This window comes from Canis lupus, chromosome 6, assembly GCF_003254725.2.
Source record: "Canis lupus dingo isolate Sandy chromosome 6, ASM325472v2, whole genome shotgun sequence".
Taxonomy (NCBI): domain Eukaryota; kingdom Metazoa; phylum Chordata; class Mammalia; order Carnivora; family Canidae; genus Canis; species Canis lupus.
Genome location: NC_064248.1, coordinates 25,681,152 through 25,705,838, shown reverse-complemented (window position 1 = coordinate 25,705,838; position 24,687 = coordinate 25,681,152). Strand labels below are relative to the sequence as shown.

General features: G+C 42.6%; 1 protein-coding gene across 3 annotated transcripts in view; it reads left to right on the top strand.

The window, feature by feature from the left end:
• Window positions 1–296: 296 nt before the first annotated feature.
• TMC5 (transmembrane channel like 5) overlaps window positions 297–24,687 on the top strand; it is a 65,814-nt gene continuing 41,423 nt past the window's right edge. Inside the window, exons 1-2 of one of the 3 annotated variants that reach the window (XM_025416389.3) lie at window positions 297–469; window positions 23,523–24,381. In XM_025416389.3, the coding sequence (XP_025272174.1) occupies window positions 23,603–24,381 (779 nt within the window). In that variant the 5' untranslated portion in view covers window positions 297–469; window positions 23,523–23,602. Of the gene's footprint in view, window positions 470–3,915; window positions 4,299–23,522; window positions 24,382–24,687 lie in introns of those variants that run through there. The other 2 variants (XM_025416387.3, XM_025416388.3) reach the window with 2 other exon arrangements.

Genomic DNA, 24,687 nt, shown 5'->3' with positions numbered 1-24,687 from the left:
TGTGTTTTTTGGGGGGGTGTTTTTTGTTTTTTATTTTTTTATCCTATGTCTTAAAAACATCTCAGTTCATTGGTGCCACAATTTCAAATGCTGTGTTACTACATGTGACTAGTGGCCAATGTTTTGGAGAGCGCAACCGTAGCCTGTGCACCCTCTGGATCCTCTGGGTGCGGGCTCGCAGCAGCCGGTGCGCGCTTGGTGACGTTTGCCTGATGGAAGGAAACAATGAATGCAGTGCCTAGAGGTTTCTGATGCCAACAGGTGTACTAACCCAGCACTTGCAGGAACTTGGCTGGATTCCAAGAAGGCGATCTTGCCTCCAGGCAGGAAGTCCGGGGGTGGCACCAGGACCCGCAGCCCAGCTACCCACTGCCCAGGCCAGGGTTGGGTTGCCCATGTGCCTTGCAGGTGAGCAGACGTGGTAGCCCGGAGAGCCAAGCTCAGGGGACTCAAAGCCAGCAGAGGTGAGGTAGGTTCGCCAGGTGTTGGGGCCAGCTCTGGGACCGTCTTCTCAGGTATCCACCGAGACTCAGCAGCTCTGGAGCCTCCTCCCTGGCTCCGAGAGGTGACTGATGAAAAGAACCAGGTGTCTGTCCCCAACGTGGGGTGGCAGGGGGTTGGCCAGGGGGTGGCAGCTTTGGCGGGGGAGCAAGGAGTGAGCGGGGATGGGGTACAAGAAATGGGAGGATCCGTTTGGGGAATATAAAAAATGGTGAAAGGGAATAAAGGGGGAAAATAGTGAATAAAGGGAATAGAGAAAATGAGTGGGAAATATCAGAAAGGGAGACAGAACATGACAGACTCCTAACTCTGGGACACGAACTAGGGGTGGTGGAAGGGGAGGAGGGCAGAGGGTGGGGGTGACTGGATGACGGGCACTGAGGGGGGCACTTGATGAGATGAGCACTGGGTGTTATGCTATATGGTGGCAAATTGAACACCAATAAAAAATAAATTTATAAAAATTAAAAAACAAAACAAAAAGAAATGGGAGGAGAATCACCCCGGGGGTGGAATCTCGGAATGGGAGGATCCAGGTGGTGGCTCCCGCTTTGGGCAGCAAGGCGCTGACCTGGTTAGGACCCGGTTAGGGAATATAGGGAAGCCCCTGAACAGTATGTACAATCCGCCGCCCCCCCCCCCCCCCCCCCCCCCCGCCCTGTGCAGCCTTCCTGGCAGCAGCAGGAGAGAAAGAATAACCACACCCAATTATCTGGCACTCACTCAACCATGCCCAGTCTGTGAGCTTGTCTCAGCGCCGGGTCAGATTTAGAGCTTGGCTTTGGAATCACACTATTAATGGGTTCTGCACCTTTGGGCAAGTTACTTACCCTCTCTGGGCTCTAGTGCTCACCTGTGTAAAAAGAAGCTCAAAATAAGATGTGTCTCCTGGGTTTCTGTGAACCTCGTGTGTGCTAGGGACCCAAAAAGCACTTTCTAAATGTTAGATGTTTGTTTTTCTCCTGGGACAGCCTCCTGAGATAGGGCCTCCTGGTTCTAGTATACTCATGAAGATATTTGGGCTCAGACAGGTTAGGTAACTTGTCCACAGCAATCAGATGGAAACAGTAGGATTTGAATTCAGGAAGTCGAACTCCAGAGATGGAGCATTAATGTCTAATCCAGGTCTCACTATTTCCTAGAAGGTTGAAGGGAGGTGGGGAAAAGCTGCTTCTGAGACCCCTTCTCCCTATCTGTGAAATAGGTACAGTACTGTAATAGTAAATAGCCTATGGGTTATTGTGAGGGTTAGAGTTAACACATAAGTGCATCCTTATGCGTGTGTGCATGCCACAAGGGTAGGATCTTTTTGCTATTTTTGTTTGCAGATATGTCCCCAGTGCTTGGCACATGGTAATGCCCAGTAAACACTTGATGAGTGGAGAAAAAGCGCTTATTAGTTGTTATTCTTAAAACAATCCCTGGGGCAGCCCTGGTGGCTCAGCGGTTTAGTGCTGCCTTCAGCCCAGGGTATGATCCTGGAGACCCAGGATCGAGTCCCATGGGCTCCCCGCATGGAGCCTGCTTCTCCCTCTCCCTGTGCCTCTTTCTCTCTCTCTCTCTCTCTGTCTTTCATGATTAAATAAATAAAATCTTAAAAAAAAAATCCCTGCTATCTCATACTCCTGATGAGGAAACTGAGGTTCAGGGAGATTAGGTCATTTGCCAGATGTTACACGGGTGGCTGGTAGAGGAGTCAACATTTGAACTCTGGTCTACGGATCGTAGCCTGCATGTCCTTGACGTTCTATTCACATTCCCTCATCTTGTAGTAGAGTGAATGTGGCAAGTTATTGCTCTTCTGGGTCTGTTTCCTTATCTGTAAAATGGGGACAATAAATGATAACTACCCCATATGGTTTTCTTCTGGGTCAAATAAACATAAAGCACTCAGAATAGTGCCTGGCACTTAGCAGATGCTCAATAAACATTCGCTACAGTGAATGCTATGACTTTCCACTACAAGAGTAGAGGGGAATGTTACAGCAGGTATGTTCATTTAGAGGAGACAGGGGAGAGTAGAAGTGGGAAGGGAGGGGAGGAGGTGACCAAGGAGCTTTCTTGCCTTGTGTGTAGTTCATAGAGCCAGACCCCTGTTTGCTATCCGGAACATTGCTAAGAATCCCCCTACACTCAGTGCAGAGTGAGATGTGTCACTCAATATCCTAGTCTCCATCTAATATACAAGGAGGCTGTTACTGGGAGCTTTTTGTTGTACAAAGAGGGCACAAGGTCCTCTGCTTCAGTACATGACCCACAGCAGCTGATGAGGCTTTTGGGGAGGAGGATTTCAGGTGGCAAGGACAATTACATAGTAGTTATTCTGGCTAGACCTGGATTCAAATATTGTCTTTAATTCCCAGCTCTGAGACTTTGACAAGCTGTTTTCTGAGCTTCAGTTCCCTGATCTGTAGGACAGGCGCAATATGTAAAAATATGGTGTAGTTTCTAGAAGTAAGGAAACCGAGGGGGAGAAAAATTTTCCTAGAGTAAAATGCAGAGGTGCTAATTTCCTTGTCTTATCAATGGGAATCAGGAGATACTATCCAGAGTTTGTGGCACATTATATCAATAACAAAGGTGGTTCTTAACTGGGGATGGTTTTCCCTCCTAGAGGATACTTGTCCATTCCTGGAGATATTTTGGGTTGCCCACAGCTTGTGAGGTTTGTAATGGGGTGTGTCCTACTGGCACCTAATGGATGAAGGCTGGGGATGCTGCTAAGCATCCTCTTATACTCAAGACAGCCCCGTGACCAAGCCTATCTCGCCCAAAATATCAGTAGTGCTGAGGTTGAGAAACCCTGACTTATCCCTACAAGAGATTTACTGATTTGTCCTTTTACTTTGGATTCCCATCTGGCTCAGCTCCATACTGATTGGCAGGCAGGATTCTGCAATCCAGGTGTTCCGCAAGTGCTGAGGGCTAATAAGCCCACTGAAGGTAGAGTGTATTGTCCCCATTTTGCAGAGGAGGGTGGGGAAAAATGAGGTTCCAAAGGATAGAATTGTAGAGCCTCAGAGGGGTAGAGTTGCAGAGCACTAGAGTCAGGGTCTGATGCAAATTAGCTTGTTGTGAAATGTGGGGCTGGTTCCAGGCTGCCTGTCCTTTATCTCTGGAAGGGACGTGCCAGCAGGATTATGGAGTTAGTAATGTCTGAATGTTGCCCTAGGGGCATTACCTGCAAAACAAAGCGACCAGTGCTTGAGGGTGTCTAGCAGAGCGTCATGTTGTAGAAGAATGCTTTGGTGAATACATGAAAAGATAGGCTCTTTCCACTCCACTTCACTCTCTGGGATTAAAAAAAAATCAGCCTAGTTACTTCCTTATGGTGTCTAAGAGATAAAATAACCTCTAGAAAGGACTTTGCTCTTTATAGTGTACTGATGCCAAAAGAACATTGTTGGGAGGGCAGAGCTGGGGTTCAGGAAGAAAGAAATACACAATTTGGGCTCCTAGGCAGGGCTTCTTTGCAGATTCAGTACACAGGGGCCACGGCACAACCATGACATTGGGGATCAAGGACCAATCTTCACTTTAAGTGAGTGTGACCTGGTTATTTATTGGCTGGCAGCAAAGGGAGAGAGGATACCTAGGGTGGTATCAAACTGCCAGGAGCTGGTAAATATCCCGTCTGGAGGCTGAGTGGCAGGCCCAGCACGGTGAGTAAGAGCAAGCAGAGCTGTGTCTCAGGCACAAGAAGATGGGCTTTATGGGTTAGTGTTATAAAAAAAAAAAAAAAAAAATCCGCTGTCTCCATAGAGTGGAGAGGAAACGCCAGAACAGATGGAGGGCAGGTAAGAAAGACGTTTTGTGGTTGTTGTTTGTGGTGTATTTTTTTTTTTTTTTTTTTTTACGATTTTATTTATTTGAGAGAGAAAGAGTACACATGCGTACAAGTTGGGGGAGGGACAGAGGGAGAGGAAGAGAGAATCCCAAGCAAACTCTCTGCTAAGCTTGGAGCCAACTCAGGACCCTGAGATCATGACTTGAGCTAAAATCAACAGTTGGAGGCTTACCTGACTGAGCCACCCAAGCACCCCAAGTGTTTGGAAAGTGGTGTGGGGGTCACAGAAATGATAGAGAACCATTGGGAATGTGCCATAGGAGGAGGCAGGAACAGGCTGTCCTATTGCTTATTACCGGATGCCAGGTACAGAATAAATATACAATAAATACTTGTCCCAGGGAAGAATGACTATGGGGAAACGGGAAGCAAGGCTTAGCAAGCTCTGGAGCTGTCTGCCTGAATCAAAATCTGTAGTTCCTTGGGTCCTGCTGTGCCACTGTGGGTGAGTTATTGTACCTTTCAGGGTTCAGTGTGCTTGTCTGTAGAATGTATGCCAAGAGCTCCCACCTTCCCCGGTGGAAATAAGGGTTAATAAGAAAATATGGTGCACTGTAAGCCACTCAGTAAATATTATCTCTAACTTCCCATCTTCCTCTTTGTCCTTCTCTTCTTCCTCTGATTATGATGATGATGATCCAAGTTCAGTCAGAGATGCACAGGTTAGAATCCCATCTGCCATTTGCCTCTGTTTAGCTTTGTGACCTTGGGGAAATTACTTAACCCTCTCTGGGCCTCAATGTAATCATCATAAAGTGAGGATAATACTTCTCCATAAAGTTGTTGGAGGATACAATTGCTAATGCATGGGAGGGGCATAACATGGTGCCTGGCACTCAGGTAGATCCTCAATAGATAGTGCTGTCTTTATGCTTATTGATATTGTTGTCTGACTAGGTTCCTTCTGCCCTGGAGAGGCAAAGAAGAGCTCAGTGGATATGGATGTTAAAGAAGTAAGGTCTATAATCATGCTTTGCTGGGTAGACCTGGATTCTGGCTAGGAGGAATCCCCAGGAGGAAGGGTCAGGTTGAAGGCATAAACTTCTTTCTAGAAGTTCGGTGAATAACACCATGGCTTATGTTTGCCAAGAGTTCCCAGAATGGTGTGCCGGAAGTCTGGATTATATTACTGCTCAGGCTATTTTCATCCACCTCAGGTTCAATGTTCCCAGAGATAAACCCAAGTTGATGCAATGCTAATCATCAGTAGGATCATTTCTAGAAAGAACACTCCTCAAATAACAGAAAAGAAGTAAGGAGTGGGGTAGGATTTCTGCATTTTAACGAATGTCAGAACAAACAAGTTCTGTTTTCTATGGCATTTAAATCAGGGTGGGTATCATTTAAAAGAAGAGCAGAAAGTTCTATTTCTATAAGTTCACAAGAAGAACTGGAGGTCCAGAGTTGTTCCCAATCTTTCATCTGTTAGAACCCCCAATAAATGAAATTTCATGGCTCTCCAAAGGAGAGGTAGAATTTTCTCCTGTTTCAGAGACTTAACTTATAAATTGTATGATCAGAGGAAAGCCCTTATAGAAGAGGAGGTAGGTGGAAATCCCAGGAAGATGGTTTAATTTGTGTACCGCCCTTCCCACCAAACTGTCATTCTGGGGACTCATGAAAGGCCTGGATTGCAGAGTCCTGTCTGCCAGTCACTGTGGAACCGAGCCAATTTGTAACAATCCTACAAATCAGACCTCCTGAACCTGGTTTGGGGCTTCTGGGTGGCTCAGTGGATTAAGTGGCTGCCTTCAGCTCAGGTCATGATCCTGGGGTCCTGGGATAGAGCCCTGTGTCAGGCTCCCCACTCCATGGGGAGTTGGCTTCTCTCTCTCTCTTTCCCTCCCCTTGCTCATGCTTTCTTGCTCTCTTTCTCAAATAAATAAGAGAAATCTTAAAAAAAAAAAAAAATCCTGGTTCTTTATTGAAATGTTCTTTCAATGAAAGCATGTTCTTTCATGTTCTTTAAAGTGTGTTCTTTATTGAAAATGTTGATATTCTAGTCACTGTGTTTTTTGCATTATTTCCAGTTTTTAAAAATATTACATAAGATAGTATTTATCTAGGTTATGGGGATTTTTGATACTCCCCCTTAAATTTGTGTCCCAGACAAACTCCTTACTTCTTCACTCTGCTCCTGGCCATGCTGCAAATAACACTGAATCTAGAAACTTCCCAAGCTTAACCTCATGCTTACCCAGCATGAGCAAAAAGATGTTTAAGTACAAGATGTGGATGTTGAGCAAATGAATTGAAAAAGAAAATTTGCTTCCTTGAGAGAAAGGGGCATTTACAATACTGTATTCCACTCTTTGTTGGCTGTGTTCTCTGGCCAGGTGTTACTGAACCTCTCTGTGCCTCAGTAAAATAAGTATGAGTAAAATAAGAATAGTAGGGGATCCCCGGGTGGCTCAGCGGTTCGGCGCCTGCCTTTGGCCCAGGGTGCGATCCTGGAGTCCCGGGATCAAGTCCCGCATCAGGCTCCCAGCATGGAGCCTGCTTCTCCCTCTGCCTGTGCCTCTGCCTCTCTCTCTCTCTATCTGTGCCTATCATAAATAAATAAATCTTTAAAAAAATAAAATAACAGCATTTGCTAAGGCTGTGTGTGGTAAGGATTTAATGAGTTAATACCCATCAGGTTCTTTTTTTTTTTTTTAACCGTTTTGTTTTTTTTTTTTAAAGATTTTATTTATTTATGCATGAGAGACACAGAGAGGGAGAGAGAGAGGCAGAGACACAGGCAGAGGGAGAAGCAGGCTCCATGCAGGGAGCCCGACATGGGACTCGATCCCAGGTCTCCAGGATCACACCCTAGGCTGAAGGCGGTGCTAAACCGCTGAGCCACCTGGGCTGCCCTACCCATCAGGTTCTTATAACAATGCCTGGCACACACATATTGGTTGTTTTGTTATCATTGGTTTCTTTTTTATTTATTTATTAAAATTTTATTTATTCATGAGAGACACACAGAGGCAGAGGGAGAAGCAGGCCCCCTGCAGAGAGCCCAATGCGGGGACTTGATCCCAAGGACCCCAGGATCACCACCTGAGCCAAAGGCAGATGCTCAACCACTGAGCCACCCAGGTGCCCTGTTATCATTGGTTTCAGCTTCTGTTTTTCTTTCTCCAGATCTAGAACCACAATACTGGGGTTGTAAAATATGCTGGTTGTTTAAATAGGCATTATATGGATTAGTATGAGGATCTGAATTAGTCTGATTAAGAACTAAGCTTCTAGTCCCAGAGGTGGATCTAGAAGGGAGTTCTTTTTCCTCTCAGAGAGGCTTGCCCCAGACCCCAAATCACAGGGTATGGATAGAACTCATCCTAGCTTTACTGTCCTCTCCTGCCTTTCTGAAACCCAGTGGTAGAGAAAGCAGTAGAGCCACAGGGGACCTTAAGGTTTATCATTTTCCCTGCTCCTGGCAGGATTCTGAGCACATGGATGGTGGCAAAGGGGATGAGGAGGGGTTCCCACAGCCTTTAGGTTTCCAGAAAGTGAGATCCTTTCTTGAGTTGCAGAGGAGGCCACTCCTTCTAGCAGGTCTCAATGGATTCAAGAGCCATTATATGAATCTTGTGTTGTCTCTGGCTCTCCCAGAGAGGTCCTTGTTCTTCTGGGGCAGGTTGGAGCAGTGCAGCCATGCAAGAAGGCACTAAGCTGCCTGGGTGTCAGCAACTCACTACTTTCTCCTTCCCACCTCTGTGTACCTGCTCTTTGCAGCTTCCATTAACTGGCTGCTCTGCAGTGATTCTCAAACCTTGGCATACAGAAGAATTTCCTGGGAAACCTGATAAAAAGGCAAACTATCAGGTCCCATTGCACACCCAGTGAATAGAAACTTGTGGGAATGGGACATGAGCTAAAGTTGTTTTCCTGAGACTGACAGGTTCCTAGGACATGGAACTTCCAGTGCTAAAACCAAGAAAGTTTTGGGTAAACTGGGACTAGTAGGTCATTGACAATCCACAGCCCTTATCTCCAGCAAGCTCCCAAGTGAGTCTCCTGGGTTCCCCAGCTTGATGTACACTGATCAGTGAAGTTTTATTTATTTATTTTTAAAGATTTATTTATTTGAGAGAGAAAGACATGGAGGAAAGGGCAGAGGGAGAAGGGGAGAAAATCTCTCAATGCTGGGCTTGATCTCACCATCCAGAGATCATAACCTGAGCTGAAATCAAGAGTCTGATGCTTAATTGACTGAGCCACCCAGGCACCCCTGATTAGTGAAGCTTTAAATATTGGAGTTCCTAGGGCACCTGGGTGGCTCAGTCAGCTAAGCATTTGCCTTTGGTTCAGGTCATGATCTCAGGGTCCTGGGATTGAGCCCTGCATCAGGCTCCCAGCTCAGTGGGGGGTCTGCTTCTCCCTTTCCCTCTGTCCCTCCCTATCACCCACTGTGTTCTCTCTCTTGCTCTGTACTCTGTCTTTCAAACAAATAAAATCTTAAAAAAATATATTGGAGTTCCTTTAAGCTTTATTCTTCCCTAGACTTGAACTGCAAGATGCATGGTATAGAATGATTTCATCATCATAGAATGTTCTATTAGACAGTATTGCCCTAGATGATCTCCTCTATAAGGGGCTTTCTCAACCTCACCACTATTAACATTTTGAGTCAGATAATTCTCTGGGGGGACTATTCTGTACATCACAGGATATTTAACAGTATCCCTGGCCTCCACCTACTGCCAATATCATATACCTCACCCCAAGTTGTGAGAGAACAAGAAAGGCTTCCAGATGTTGTGAAATGTGCTATCTGGAGGCAAAACTGTACTGATTGAGAATCAATGTCCTAGATACATGACTTCTACCAATAATCTAAGAGAAGAAAAACCAACCACACACCCTGTGCTTCAAACAGAGCATGGGCACCTGAATGCAAATGCCCTTGCAATTCCCTTGCATCAGTCTGCTTTATATCTAAGGCCTGTGGGCCTCACCTACTTTGAGGATGGTCTTATATACAAGATGGTCTTGTTACAAAATGTCATTTGTGGAGCCCCTGGCTGGCTCAGTTGGAAAAGAATGTGACTCTTGATCTTGGGGTTGATGTTTGAGCCCCACATTGGGTGTAGAGATTACTTAAATAAATATATTTTTAAAAAATGTCATTTGCATGGAGAGGGATTGAGTTCTGGTTATAAAATGAGTGAGATTCCTGGAAAGAATTTGGGGAGTTCTGAGGGAGTGCAGAGACTTTTCATCAAGAATGGATTATAGTTTGAAAAAAATAAAATGAGGAGGTATCTTAGCCAGTGTAATGAAATTTGGGGGCCTTCAAAACATCCATGTAATTAAAAGAATGATCCTATCTTAGCTTTTTCTTGAATTTTCCTCTAAAGATTTTGTTAAAGATTTTATTTCTTTGTGAGAGACACAGAGAGAGAGGCAGAGACATAGGCAGAGGGAGAATCAGATTCCCTATGGGGAGCCGGATGTGAGACTTGATGCCAGGACCCTGGGATCATGACCTGGGACAAAGGCAGAAACTCAACCAGTGAGCCACCCAGGTACCCCTCCTCTGAAGATTAATTGGTGACATTTGTCAGCTCTATCATCCAAGTTTCCCAAATTATTGTAAATATGTGTTAGAATCATCTTAATTTGGTGTTATAAAAAGCATTTGCAACCTCCACAGTAAATGTAGCACATTAGACCATTCTCTGGGTGGATTTTTGCCATGTCTAGGTGATATCTTCATGAGATTAAAGTTCCAGTTCATTTGGCAGCCTCTGACTCTTTCTCACATGTTAAGCAAGCTAAAAATCTTAAATTCTTGTTTTAAAAAAATATTTGGGGATCCCTGGATGGCTCAGCAGTTTAGTGCCTGCCTTCGGCCCAGGGCGTGGTCCTAGAGTCCCGGGATTGAGTCCTACATTGGGCTTCCTGCATGGAGCCTGCTTCTTTCTCTGCCTGTGCCTCTGCCTCTCTCTCTCGCTCATGAATAAATAAAATAAAATCTATAAAAACATATATATATATATTTATTTATATTAGAGAGAGCGAGAGAGTGGGGGAAGGAGCAGAGGAGGAGGAGGAGGGAGAGGGAGAGAGAGAATCTCAAGCAGACTACATGCCCATTGCAGAGCCCTACATGGGGGGCCAATCCCATGATTCTGAGATCATGACTTGAGCTGAAACCAAGATTCTGATGCTTAACAGACTGAGCCACCCAGGTGCCCCTCTTTTTGCAGTCATAAAATATAATTACCATTCTTTGGGAATTAAGTAAATGTCTTAAAAATTAAATTATTTTATGAAGGGCAAACATAAAGGACAGGAAGATATACTGACTTAGTTCTATTTGTATTTTCCCATTCTATTCAGAGTTTTGATATTGATATTTTGCAAACACAGACCTTGTTTTCTGCAGGATCCAAATGTATGGCTATGACTGCACCTGGGTCAAAGGTGGAAACGGTCTCTGAAATGTCCCATGGAGATTAATGCTTAGTAACCAGAGGGTTTTGTTAAATGGGTGATTGAAGGTTTTGCCCTCACATGCTTATTAGATGCTATTTAAATTGCCTTTATTTTCTCGTTCTAAACATTATGCACTGCAGATAAAAGATCCTAAAGCATATATTTGTAGTGGTGTGGATGATGACAGCCAAAGTAATTATTAAGATAACATGGCAACAAAGAGCATGGCAAACAAAATCTATGTCTCTGCTGAAATGTGGGTGTGTTCAAGTGTAGGATGGCTTCCTGCTCTGGTAACTGCTCAGAGATGGGTGATGGCCTTCCCTCTTTGTGTTGGAATTGTTTTTCCAAGATCAAGTGGAATCGAAGCTTCCAGAACTGTGATTACGAAAGCTTTCTTGAAATGAGATGCCTAGGAATGGACTGATTCTTCTTGTAAAATTCTTTTTTTCTTCCCTTTCTGGAGTTCTTAGAATTACAGACTGGTATTTTGTGTTCGTGTGTTGGGGTGAGGGGGTGCAGTTATATTATTGTATAATGTCTATTGTAATCCAGAATTTAGTCATTTGTGTTCCACCTTCATGATTTTGCCCCTTTTCTTACCACACATACTAATATTTATCTATTATTTTTACCTAACTGATTCATTTTAAAAGGAAACTTACGTCATTTTTGTAAATGGAAAACTTGTATCACTTGCTTATAAATATAGGTGACTATATATGTACATACATACAGGGAAAACCAAACCATGTTATTAAATCCTAGCTAGATTATGCTGAATGAAAGGAGTTAGTCTCAAAGGGCTACATTCTGTGTGATTCCATTTATACATTTTGAAAAATGTGAAGCTAGAAGGACAGAGAATAGATCAGTGGTGGGCAGAGGGTGGTAGGAGGGGTTGATCACAGAAGTGGTGGCATGAGGGCATTTTCGGGTGATGGAGCTGGTCTGTATCCTGGTGGTGGTGGTGGCTATGCATGTGTTCAAACTTGTAGAACTAGATACCAAAGATATTGTACGCTAATTTCAAAAATAAAATAAATCCTAGTGATAAATTGTGGCCTCATGAGGGTTCTGAGCTTGGAGCTTTGTTCTATCTTTGTTGAAAAAGAGACAGTGATGGGACCCCTGGGCAGGCTCAGCAGTTTAGTGCCTGCCTTCGGCTCAGGGAGTGATCCTGGAGTCCCAGGATCAAGTTCCACATCGGGCTCCCTGCATGGAGCCTGCTTTTCCCTCTGACTGTGTCTGGCTCTCTCTGTGTGTGTCTCTCATGAATAAATAAATAAAATCTTAAAAAAGAAAAAGAGACAGTGGCAAATTCAGACAGGTATTAAAGACTAATTAGCACCAGTGGAGACTTTACCTAGCTGTTAGTTAGAAATACTGAATGGGAATTAGGAGGCAAGGACTGATTGCCAGGAGATTTCTTACTATTTTCCACAAGGGAAACGATCCTTTCAAGAAACCCTGAACTAATCCCAAACTCTCAATTTATAAATGGGATATGTTTGTGCCAAAAATGGATGCAGGCATGAAAAAATATGGGTCCTCACCCCATCTTCCCCAGAGTAGTCCATCTAGTCCAGTGTAGGTTTGTTTTTGCCTCCCACTGGTTGAGGGTGTCATCACCATGATGGACTCTAGGTGATGGATGACATGAATGAAAACTTTGTGGGACAACATTCAGTCATTCATTCAACAAATATTGAGTGCTCTTACATGCTAGGCATGGCGCTAGATGCTGGGGATAGAGTGAGCAAAATAGTATAATTCTTGCCATCACAGAACATTCAGTCTAGTGGAGGACAAATATTGAACAATATAAGCACGTGAAGTAATATATAATTACAAACTGTTAAGTCCGTGGGCTTAAAGGATGGGAATTTATGATAGAGGCTGAGGGAGAACTATTTGCATGTGGAGGAATGAAGGAGACCTTTCTATCAAAGCAGCATTTATTTTTTTATTTTTAATTATTTTTAATTTTTATTTATTCATGACAGACACACACAGAGAGAGGCAGAGATGTAGGCAGAAGGAGAAGCAGGCTCCCTGTGGGGAGCCTAATGTGGGACTCGATCCCAGGACCCGGGATCATGACCTGAGCCAAAGGCAGATGCTCAACCACTGACCCACCCAGGTACCCTCCTATTTGGTTCTTTACCAGTAAAGTGTGTTGATTCTTGATTTTGAGAACGAAGAACAAGGGCAGAAGTAGACAGGGGCCAGCTCATGTACACTTTTCACATCATAGTAAGGAGTTTATTTTTAATTTATTTTTATTTATTAAACATTAAAAAATATTTGAGAGAGAAAGAGAGTGCAAGTAGTGGGAGGGCAGAGGGAGAGGGAAAAGGAGAGAATCTCAAGCAGGCTCCACACCTAGTGCAAAGTTCACTTGAGGGCTGACGCAGAGATCATGACCTGAGCCGAAACCAACAGTTGGACACTCAACCTACCGAGCCACCCAGGTGCCCTTACTTATTATTACTTTTTTTTGTTAAAGTTTTACTTATTTCAGTAATCTCTAACCCCAATTTGGGGCTTGAACTCATGATCCCATGATCAGGAGTCACATGCTCTTCCAACTGAGCCAGCCAGGTACTCCCATGGTAAAAAGTTGAAATGTTATTCTAGTATCAGTGGAAAACCATCAAGCAGCATTGGGGTGGAGGTGGGGCGGGTGGTTATGGAGTCTCTCTCTCTGTGTTTTTTTTTAACTCCGGTTTTTCTGGAGCCCTCGGGAAGTGATTTCCTCTGGATAAGCAAGAGAATCCTCTTCACTCTTATCTGTACCCCTAGATTTTGCTTCTCTTTTGTTGCTTGCCACTCTGGTAGAGGAGGTGGGCTGAAAGTTGTCCCATTTGTCAAATGTCTTTGTCAAGATGGAACTGAAAATGTGTTCAGGGCTGTTGGTTTTTCAATTTCCTTTTATTGCTGGGATGAATGTTATGCTCAACGTTTCTTTTTTTTTCTTTTCTATGCTCAACATTTCAGTGATGATTTTATTGTGCTTATTTTGAGGCTTTAAGTAAATGACAGTTCAAAAACTCAATATGCTTTGATTATAGAAAATTTTGATTTATTTTAAAGCTTCTGCAGCTTATTTGGGAACGGAGGGAAAAAAGCCTTCATACATTCAGCTTATTCCAGCATTTTCTCTCCCATTTTCCCCTAGACACTGCTTTAGTGTTTAACTTTTTTTTAGAAAATGGGTTTTAACTTTGAAACGACTATGATTTGGAAAAGTTCCTGCTTCCTTTTTTTTTTGTCTTTACTATTCTTTTTCTTAAATTTCGATAAAATACATATAATAATTTATCATGCTAACCATTTTTAAGTATACAATTCAGTAGTGTTACATACATTCACATTGTTGTGCAACCCATCTCCAGAACTTTCTCATCTTGCAACACTGAAACTGTATACCCATCAAACACCAAAAACAATTCTCTATTTCCTTCTCCTCCCAGCCCCTAGTAACCACTGTTCTGCCTATTTCTATTTCTGTGAACTTGACTACTCTAGATAACTCCTACAACTGAGTCATAATGTATTTGTCTTTTTGTGACTGGCTTGTTGTACTTAGCATAATGTTCTCAAGATCTACCCATGTTGTAGCAGGTGTGAGAATTTCCTTTTTAAGGCTGAATAATATTTCAATGCATGGATATATCAAATTTTGTTTATCCCTTCATCCATTGATGGGCACAGGTTGCCTCTACCTTTTCACTTTTATGAAAATGCTGCTATGAAAATGGGTGTATGCATATATTTTTTGAGACCCTGCTTTCAATTCTTTCAGATATACCCAGCAGTGAAATTGCTGAATCAGATAGTAATTCTATTTTTAATTTTTAATCTTTTTAAAGATTTATTTATTCATTTTAGAATGGAGAGAGAGAGAGAGAGAGAGAGAGAGAATGAGCACACAAGTGAGCAGAGGGGAGGGCCAGAAGGAGAGGGAGAGAGAATCCCAAGCAGACTCAGAGCTGAGCCCAGAGCCTTATGCTGGACTTGATCTCATGATCCTGAGACCACAACCTGAGCTGAAACCCAAGCTGAAACTTGGGTTAACCAAGTGCTTAACCCACTGAGCCACCAGGCACCCCTCTATTTTTACTTTTTTAAGGAACTGTCATACTGTCTTCTGTAATGGCTGCATCATTTTATATTCCCACCAGTAATGCACAAGGATTGCAGTTTCTCCACATCCTCATCAACATTTGCTGTTTTCTGTTTTTCTGATAGTGGCCATCCTAATAGAAAAGATAAGACAAAAAAAAAAAAAAGATATGACATCCCATTGTGGTTCTGATTTTCATTTCTCCTATGACTAGTGATGTTGAACATCTTCTCATGTGCTTGTTGACTTTTTGTATATCTTTTATAAATAAATGTCCAAGTGCTTTGCTTATTTTTAAAATCTTGTTCTTTGTTGGATTTTTTGTTGTTGTTGAATTGTGGTAGTTCTTTCTATATTCTAGATTTTAACCCTTTATCGATATATGCTTTGTAAATGTTTTCTTTCATTCCATGGATGACTATTCACTCTTTGGATTGTGTCTTTTGATGTATAGAAAGTTTTCATTTTGAAGTAGGCCAGTTGATCTATTTCTATTTTAGTTGCCTGTGCTTTTAGTGTCATATCCAAGAAGTCATTGCCAAGTCCAATGACATGAAGACTCTTTTCTAAGAGTCTTACAGTTTTAGGTCCTACTTTTAGGTCATTGATCCATTTTGAGCTGATTTTTGTATGGTACAAGATAAGAGTCCAACTTCATTCTTTTGCATGTGGTTCTCCAGTTTCTCAAACACCATTTGTTAAAAGGACTGTCCTAAAAAGAAAGAAAGAAAGAAAGAAAGAAAGAAAGAAAGAAAGAAAGAAAGAAAGAAAGAAAGGAAGGAAGGAAAGAAAGGACTGTCCTTTCCTCATTGAATGATTTTGGTACCTTTGTCAGAAATCATTTGACTTTATATGCAAGGGTTTATTTCCAGGATTTCCATTTTATTCCATTAGTCCATGTGTCTGTCTTTAAAACATTTAATTAATTAATTAATGGAGCAGGTGGAGGGACAGAGGAGAGGGAAAGAGAGAATCTCAAGCACTCTGTGCTGAGCACCAAGCCCAATGTAAGGCTCAATCCCACAACCCTGAGATCATTATATGAGCTGAAATCAAGAGTCAAATGCTTAATTTACTGAGCCACCCAGGTACCCCTATGTGTCTATCTTTATGCCTACCCTTGCCTCCTTTTTATTCAGCCTGTTTGCTGTTTTCCTTCCTGCGAAGAAGGCTTCTTTTCACTTGGATCAGAGTTGTGTGGTTTTATTTTCTATCTTTAATAGAGGGGAAAATGTGCCCCTATTTCCCTTTCTGCTTGAGCAATCTTCATTGGTTGTTCCAAATATGTAAGTAATTAAATGAGTAAATTAAAAAGTGAAAAAGTCTGTCTGCATGGGAGGTGGTCAAATGTAGTAGTTAAGGAACTTATATTCAAATCCTTGTCCCCATTCACTATCTGTGAGAACTCAGAGGAGTTACTAAGTATTTCTGATCCTTAATTTCGCATCTATAAGATGAGAGCATGGCCAGTCTCCACACTGAATCAAGTGAAGACTAAGCAGGAGCAAACATATACATCGTTCTGCTCGCTGCCTGGCTCGGGATAATAGTAAGAATTATAATGTCTCAGTTCACATTTTCTTACTTTGTCCACTTCACTTCTTCACTTAGCTTTCGCTTTCACAAAATGTCACGAAGTCTCCTTTGGCTCTGCATCTTTTTTCTTTTTTTCCTATGATTTTTTTCTTCACATAGTTGACTTGGAGAATGTTCATTGAGGCCAGTTATTTCCCCAAAGGGAAAAACCCTTTTAGATCTTTCTGCATTAATATCAGTTTAACTTGGCTGTTCTGAAACACAGAAGTGGGATGGTGGGAGTAGTGATTTTGTCCCCAGCAGACATTTGGTAATGCCTGGGACATTTCTGGTTGTCAGACCTTGGGGGAAGTGCTACTAGCACCAAGAAGGTAGAGACCAGGGGTGCTACTGAACATCCCACCATGCCCAGGACAGCTGCCCGGCAAAAAGAATTCTCTGGCCTCCGATGGGAACAGTGGTGAGATGGACAAAACCTCATTTAACTGAGGTGGGGCAGCCCGGATGGCTCAGCGGTTTAGCGCTGCCTTCAGCCCAGGGCATGATCCTGGAGACCTGGGATCGAGTCCCATGTCGGGCTTCCTGCATGGAGCCTGCTTCTAATGTTCGTGTCTCTGCCTCTCTGCATCTCTCTGTGTCTCTCATGAATAAATGAATAAAATCTTAAAAAAAAATAATACTGAGGCAATTCCTGTCATCCTTGCTTATTTTTTTTAAAGATTTTATTTATTTATTCATGAGACAGAGAGAGAGAGGCAGAGACAGAGACACAGGCAGAGGGAGAAGCAGGCTCCATGCAGGGAGCCTGACGTGGGATTCTATCCTGGGTCTCCAGGATCACGACTGGAGCCAAAAGCAGATGCTTAACTGCTGAGCCACCCAGGCATCCCCCTTGCTTTTCCTTATTAGTATCTTGCACTTGACTTTTGCAAGCTGCATATGGGACTGACTTGTACTCTAGGGAAAGTAAGAAAGACCAGTTTGGGGAATATTCCTGGTTGTCTTTCTGGGGTGACAATGTGCAAGTGAAAAGACTACCTAGGGCAGCCCAGGTGACTCAGCGGTTTAGCGCTGCCTTCAGTCCAGGGCATGATCCTGGAGACCCGGGATTGAGTCTTATGCTGGGCTCCCCGCATGGAACCTGCTTCTCCCTCTGCCTGCGTGTCTCTCTCTCTCTCTCTCTCATGAATAAATAAATAAATAAAATCTTAAAAAAAAAAAAAAAACCTACCTACCACCATTGGAAATTGGTGTAACTATTTGGGGACCATCTCTAGTGAAATTGAAAACACTCAAGCCAAATGGATAGTGGATCTTTGGAACTAGTTACAAATTTCTACAGGATTATTTTGGTAATTTTGACTGTAGGTCTTTTTTTCTAAAGATTTTATTTATTTATTCATCACACACAGACAGAGAGAGAGAGAGAGAGAGAGAGAGAGAGGCAGAGACATAGGCAGAGAGAGAAGCAGGCTCCATGTAGGGATCCCGATGTGGGACTCGATCCTGGGACCCTGGGATCACTCCCTGAGCCAAAGGCAGATGCTAAACCACTGAGCAACCCAGGCGCCCTGACTGTAGGTCTTAATATGCATGTATCTTATATCATTTGTTGGAATGTAGCTGGCACACTACGTATCAGCACATCTGATTTCACTTAGGTTCAAAGGTTTTCCCTGTCACTTGTTGGCATGACAAAGTTCACTTCTTCATTTATTTTTTTAATTTTTAAAAATATTTTATTTATTTATTAGAGAGAGAGAGAGAGAGAGAGAATGAGACCAAGTGGCAGGAGGGGTAGAGGGAGAGGGAGGAGCAGACTTCCCCAATGAGCAGGGTTCCCAGCGTGGGGCTCAATCCTAGACCCCAGGATTGTGACCTAAGCCAAAGGCAGGTGCTTAACTAACGAGCCACCCAAATGCCCCGAAAGTTCACCTTTTTAAAAGATAAAAGGTACAGCTGAAATTAAAATTTGTGACCTGGCTTCTCCTCTTATGGGTGTTGTTCTGCAGTTGGTGCTGTTTTACAAGGCCATGACTTCTCTCTCCTTTTCTTTTGGGTAATAACTGGCCTCAATGAACATAATTAACCTTTGCACCTTTATGACTGCATGGCCACAATTCTAGCCTGGCCCTGGGCCTGGGGCAAGAGAGAAGAAAAAAAAAAAGATTAGAGAGAGAGGCCATATATAGCCAGCTGTCTTCTGCTGCTATGTGTAGATGTCAAGCATTCTTTTTGATAGCTCCATAATATTCTTTTATGCAGATGTGCTGTCACTGATTTGGCCCATCCTTTGTTCATGGTTTCTGGATTGTTTCCAATTCTTTTTGTCATTACCCGCAAAAGTTGGCCTGACAACCCTCGTGCCTCCACATCCCTGTGATTTGTGAGGCCACTCTGGTGGCTGCAGAACCAAGCTTATAGGTGGCTTGCCTTGGCTTATGTTGTCTTAAGTCTGAGAAGCCTAAGAAGTGGCTGATATTCAGATAAGTGGCCTGAATGAGACCTCATCAGGGGATGTAATTTATCCCCTGAACATTCCTAGACTTGCTGAATGACAAATACAGGATTGTTCCGATCACCCATTCAAACTAGGAGCCTTGAAAGATCAAACAGGGAGTCTACAATGAACAGATTTAGAGGGCATATAATTTCTTGGGAATGTGATTGAAAACTACTGAAACTGTGAAGTGGGAAACCTAAATGGGATGTCCAGGATAAGACGGAAGTCAATGGGATGTCAAAAGGAAGACTCAGAATAGATAGCTCAATAGCCCTTATTGGGAAGTTAATAGAGCAATACAATTTGGAAGGAAAAAAAATATTTCATATCCTCTGTACTTTTCCAAGGCGCAAAGCAGAAGTATTCTTTTGTTTTTTTTGTTTGTTTGTTTGTTTGTTTGTTTTGTTTTTTTTAGAAGTATTCTTTTGAAAGGGCGGGACATTTGTTTCTCTAAGAGTTAAGAGGAAACTGAGTGAGGTTCTCAGAAGATCACTCCCACTTCATCTGACAATTAATACAAGACTATTTTCTTGTGGTTATTTCCTCCTTCCTCCTCTTTTCTAATCCTTTTCTGTGGGCTTAGTTTTTGTTTGTTTAGGAATTTGTCCCAGTGCGGATGGTAATGGTTAGAGCACCATTTGTGCCTGGGCTGTGAAAAAGATGTGGAGTATATAAGCTCCTGTCAGATGATGCCAGTGGAACAGAGAACTGTACCAACAAACTTGGAACTAATTGTTGGCTGATCACAAATGAAACCTATCATCTATCTATAATCTTCTATGAATATATAATATGTTGTTTAACTCATAAAATTTCTTTCTTATGAGAAGCTATTTTGGGTTGGTAGAGGTGGGCTGTGCTCTAAATAGTCAGGCAGAAACCCAGGCTGATGAATGGGTTCCCATCTGAAATGACACTCACTGCCATTGCAGGAAGAAAAATGAAGCTAGAAGGTTGTGTTTTGGCTCTTAAATGCTTTGGCTTAGAAGTGACACAATCATTATGCTCACAAACCATTGGTCAGAAATAATCCTATGCTGCTGCCTTTCTGCAAGGGGGATGCTGATCTCACAGTGACCTGGAGGGAACTCCAGGGTCTCTTCCCCTATCTACCCCTGCAACTTGGCCTGGATTTGCTAGAGCTTCATGAACTTTTTGCTGGTGACCTTGAGCCTTGACCTTGAATGGTTATCCTATCCCTTTGGAAACATTCTTATGGTATATTCTTTTCAAAAATTCATCCTGGGAAAAAGTGTGGCCCTCTTAAAAAACTAGTATACTTCCTCTTTTTCACAAGTAGTATTAGATAGCTCATCATGATTCTCTTTCAGTCTGGGCTAATAAGCTCATAGTGGGGTAGCTGGGTGGCTCAGTTGGTTAAACATCCAACTCTCGATTTCAGCTCAGGTCATGATCTCAGGATCATAAGACAGAGTCTGGAGTTGGGCTCCCTGCTCAGTGGGGAGTCTGCTGAAGGTTCTCTCTCTCCCTCTCCCTCTGCCCCTCCCCTCATGCTCCCTGTCTCTGTCTCAAATAAGTAAATAAATCCTAAAAAAAGAAGAAGCAGCAGCTCACAGTCAAATTTAGTTCTTGTGTAAAATCACTATGTCAACCTAGGAATTATGCAGAATTGCACCTCTCTCTACTTTATCATAAGTATAACATTGTCTATTTTTTAATCATGCCCTGGGAATTGTCCACCAATTCCCTTCTTTTTTGGAACTTGCCAGAGTTTATACTACACATAAATACAGATAATGGTAAATAAAAGCTTCTTTTTGGTGAACACTTCCTAGGTATCAACTACTTTATGTGCCTTATCTTCTTCATTCTTTACAACAGCCTAATGAGATATTGTCAGGATTGGATGGGTGAGGAAAAAGGCTCAGAGAGGTTGTTAAGTGGCTTGCCCAGGTCCCCACAGCCAGCAGAGGGAAACTGAATTCAGTTATACCCGATGCCAAGGGCTGGCTTCTAACCACTTTCATTTTACAGCAGCACATATAGATGATTTAATTCAGATAACGTGTCCTGTTCTTACCTAGCTTTTGCTTTCATTAATTCAGACTTTCTGTGATATACATATAAGAAAATTGGGAATCTTTGTGAGCCAGAACCATTCTTTTTTTCAATTGTTATATAGTCCCTTGGGGGAAATAGAGGGTTTTGTGTTAGGACTTCTGGTTTAGGTCTTTTTCATTTTCAATTTCTTTTTAAAATTCAGGACAAATATATTTACAGGGATGTGCACAATTCTTAAGTGTATATGATGAATTTTCACACACATATGTATATCTCTCTCTCACACACACACACACACACACACACACACACGTAACCATCACCCATGCATTCCAGTACCCATAGGCCCCCCTCATGTCATTTCCCATCTCTTCCTTTCCCCAAAGTAATCACTATCCTGACTTCTAGCACCATTTACTAATTTGCCTGTTCTTGAACTTTGTATAAATGTTATTCTGTCTATACACTTTTGTATCTAACTCTTGCAATCATTGTTTTATTTGTGAACTGCATCCATGTCTTGCAAGTAGCTGAAGGTCAGTCTTTGTTATATCTGTGTAGTATTTCATTGTATGACTATACTACAGTTGATTGATGTCTGCTGTTGAAGGCCATTTGGTTGTTTCCAATTTCTGGCATTTATAGAAAAAAATCTGCTGAGAATGCTCTTATTGCCTTTTGGAGGACATACTTGTTTCTCTTAGGTTGGTATTGTTGTACCAGGTTCCATTTTCTCAACTTGGAAAGGCATCATTTTTTTTTAAGATTTTATTTATTTATTCATGAGAGACAGAGAGAGAGAGAGAGAGAGAGAGAGAGAGAGAGAGGGCAGAGGAGAAGCAGGCTCCATGCAGGGAACCTGACATGGGACTCGATCCCGGGTCTCCAGGATCACGATCTGGGCTGCAGGTGGTGCTAAACCGCTGCGCCACCAGGGCTGCCCTGAAAGGCATCATTTAGCTTCTTAGACATAATAGCTGGGATTTTGGTAGGCCATGGGGAAATCCTAGATCATAAATGTATTCACTTGTAGTCTTAAATATAAGCAAATGAATGGGTTCGTATTCCAAGTCATCAGAAAAAATTTGCATTATCATTTAGTTTCGTTTCGTTTTCATGGCACTCTCAGTTTCTGTAGATGTGTGTGTGTGTGTGTGTGTGTGTGTGTGTGTGTGTGTGTAGATTTTTCTGTTTGCCAAACTGGACATGTTAGTCAGAATCCTCTTTCATTTGCAAATGACAGAAACCCAACTTAAACAAACTTAAGTCTAAAGGGAATGTAATGATTCAGGTATCCAGTGGTCAGCTGCTTTCAGACATGGGTGGATTCAAGTGCTTGAACACTGTCATCAACATCTGATCTTTTGGTTTATCTCTGACTCTTATCTCTTCCCTGTTGATATCACTCTCAAACAGCCTCCTCCACTGGTGACCACTGCAGCTTCAGTCTTAATAACTTCCTCATTCCAAGTTCAGCCATAATAGAGCTTCTCTCTTCCCAAAATTTCTGATAAAATTCCCAGAATTTCCTGGCTCTGACTGGGTTATGTACCCTGACCCAATCACTGTGGGTAGAAAGAATTCTGCTTAGGTCATATATCCGCACCTGGCACATGTGAATTGAGAGGAGAAGAGGTATTACTCAAGGAAAAGTGCTATCACAAAAGAGAAATGATTGCTGGGCAAGGACAAAATAATAAACAATCAGCCTCCATTATGTTGAGGAATATGGAACTGAGTTGGCAAATAAACATTCTAAGGCGACAGTTAGTGACAGAAGGTTAATTCTTCAGCTCTGATTACTCAACAAAGAGTCTAACCCTTTTCATTTGTGTAGAGGTAAACTTGTAAACATCGGGTGAACTTTAAAAATGGTCTACTTCCTGCTTTCAGAGACCTCAACACTTTATCTAATCACACTGCCCTGAAACTTGGAGGTATTTTTGTCTTCATTTCCTTGCCTTTCACCCTTCCCATATTTGGTTAGTCCACAAATCCTTTGATTTTTCCTTTACATTTTCTTCTCTACTTATTTTCTTCTCTGTTCCTATGAACACTACACTAGCAGGTCCAGGCTCACATTCTATCACCATGGTAACCTAGTGACATAAAGGTTCCTCTTTCCCAGTCAAGCTCCTGGGGAACCAATGTGGGTTAGGTGCCCATTCCTGAACCAAACCCTGTGGCCAGGGGCATAGTGGACACTGATTGTCTAGGCTTGGATTGTGTGACTGTTCTTGGCGTCCGGAATGGGGAGAGGCAGGTCCCCAAATGAAAATCAGGGCATTGATGCCAAAAGGAGAAATGTGTAATAGCCTAGTAAATATGCTCCTTGCCTTAAACAGCACAAACTTGGGAATTATATTAATTGCTTCTGCTCATGTCCAATTGTCCACTCTTGTGGCCACATCTTGGTGCACAGGAGGCTGGGAAACAAGGTCCTGATTCTGGGCAGCTGTGTACCCAACTGTGAAAGAAAGGAGAATAGGAGAATAACCAGCAATTTCTGCAGTGAAGCAAAACTATCTGAACTTTTTCTTCTTTTTGTTTTTCAGATTAAAAAAAAAAAAAGATCCCTGAGTAACTGCAAATGAAGGAACATTTTAACACTCTAGGGTAAAGAATCCATACCAGCATGTCTGCCTACTACAGGAATAATGGATATGAGGAAGATCCAGATTACCCTGATTATTCAGAATCTTGGAACCGTTCATGGGGGCATTTGAAAACTCAGGATTATACAGATTCTCCAGATACTCTGAAAAACTCAGGCTACCCTATCCCCAGGAGCAACCCATACTCTGCAGACTACAGAACAAGCTTAGACTATCCTAAGTCTCTAGCAGAACCAGATTATCCTGGATCTCAGAATAATCCAGAAGAGTCTGGCACTAGAAGCAATCCATTCTTTGCTGGCTCCAGAAGTTCAGATTATCCCACATCTCTGGCAGAGCCAGATTATGTTGGATCTTGGAGCAAACCATCCCATTCAGGCTCATCCAGAGAGCCAGGCTACTCTGAATCCCAACGAAATTCTGACTTTGGAGGCTCCAGAAGCAGTGGAAACTATGCAGGTTCCAGAACAAATCCTGATTATCTTGACTATTTGGGAGAACCAGACTACCCTGGAGCCCAGGGAAACACTAACCATCCTGGCTCCAGAGCAAATTCCAACCATCCAGGCTCCAGAAGGAACCCAGAACATGCTGGTTCCGGAATCATTCCATATGTAGATGTTCTGGGAGAGCCTGATTATCCAGGAGCTGAGAATCAACCTAACTCTCCAAACTTTTTTTGGGAACCAGACTATCCCAGAGCTGAGAACTCTCCAAACTTTTGGGGGAAACCTGATTACCCAGTCACTGAGGATGGTCGTGATTATGGCTCTTCTGAGACTTCAGAAATTACCAGAGAGTAAGTGCAAACATCTCCCTCCATAGGGGTGAGGGCTGAATGCTAGATCATCAAGCTAATGGAATCTGGTTGGCGTTTGGGTTTAGGACTCATAGGATGGCTCCTGTGATCTGAAGTTGTAAGAAACTTTCATATCTACCTGTAGACCTCACCTGGGCCATGGACTTTCATGTTGAGCTTTCAAGCTCTTACTTGAATGGAACTTTCATCACCTCTTGTTTGGATAGCACCCTCCTCAGTCTTCTTGTAATCTTCCTAGAACCTCTTACTATAATCCCTACAAGACATTTAGATTCCCACTATTTT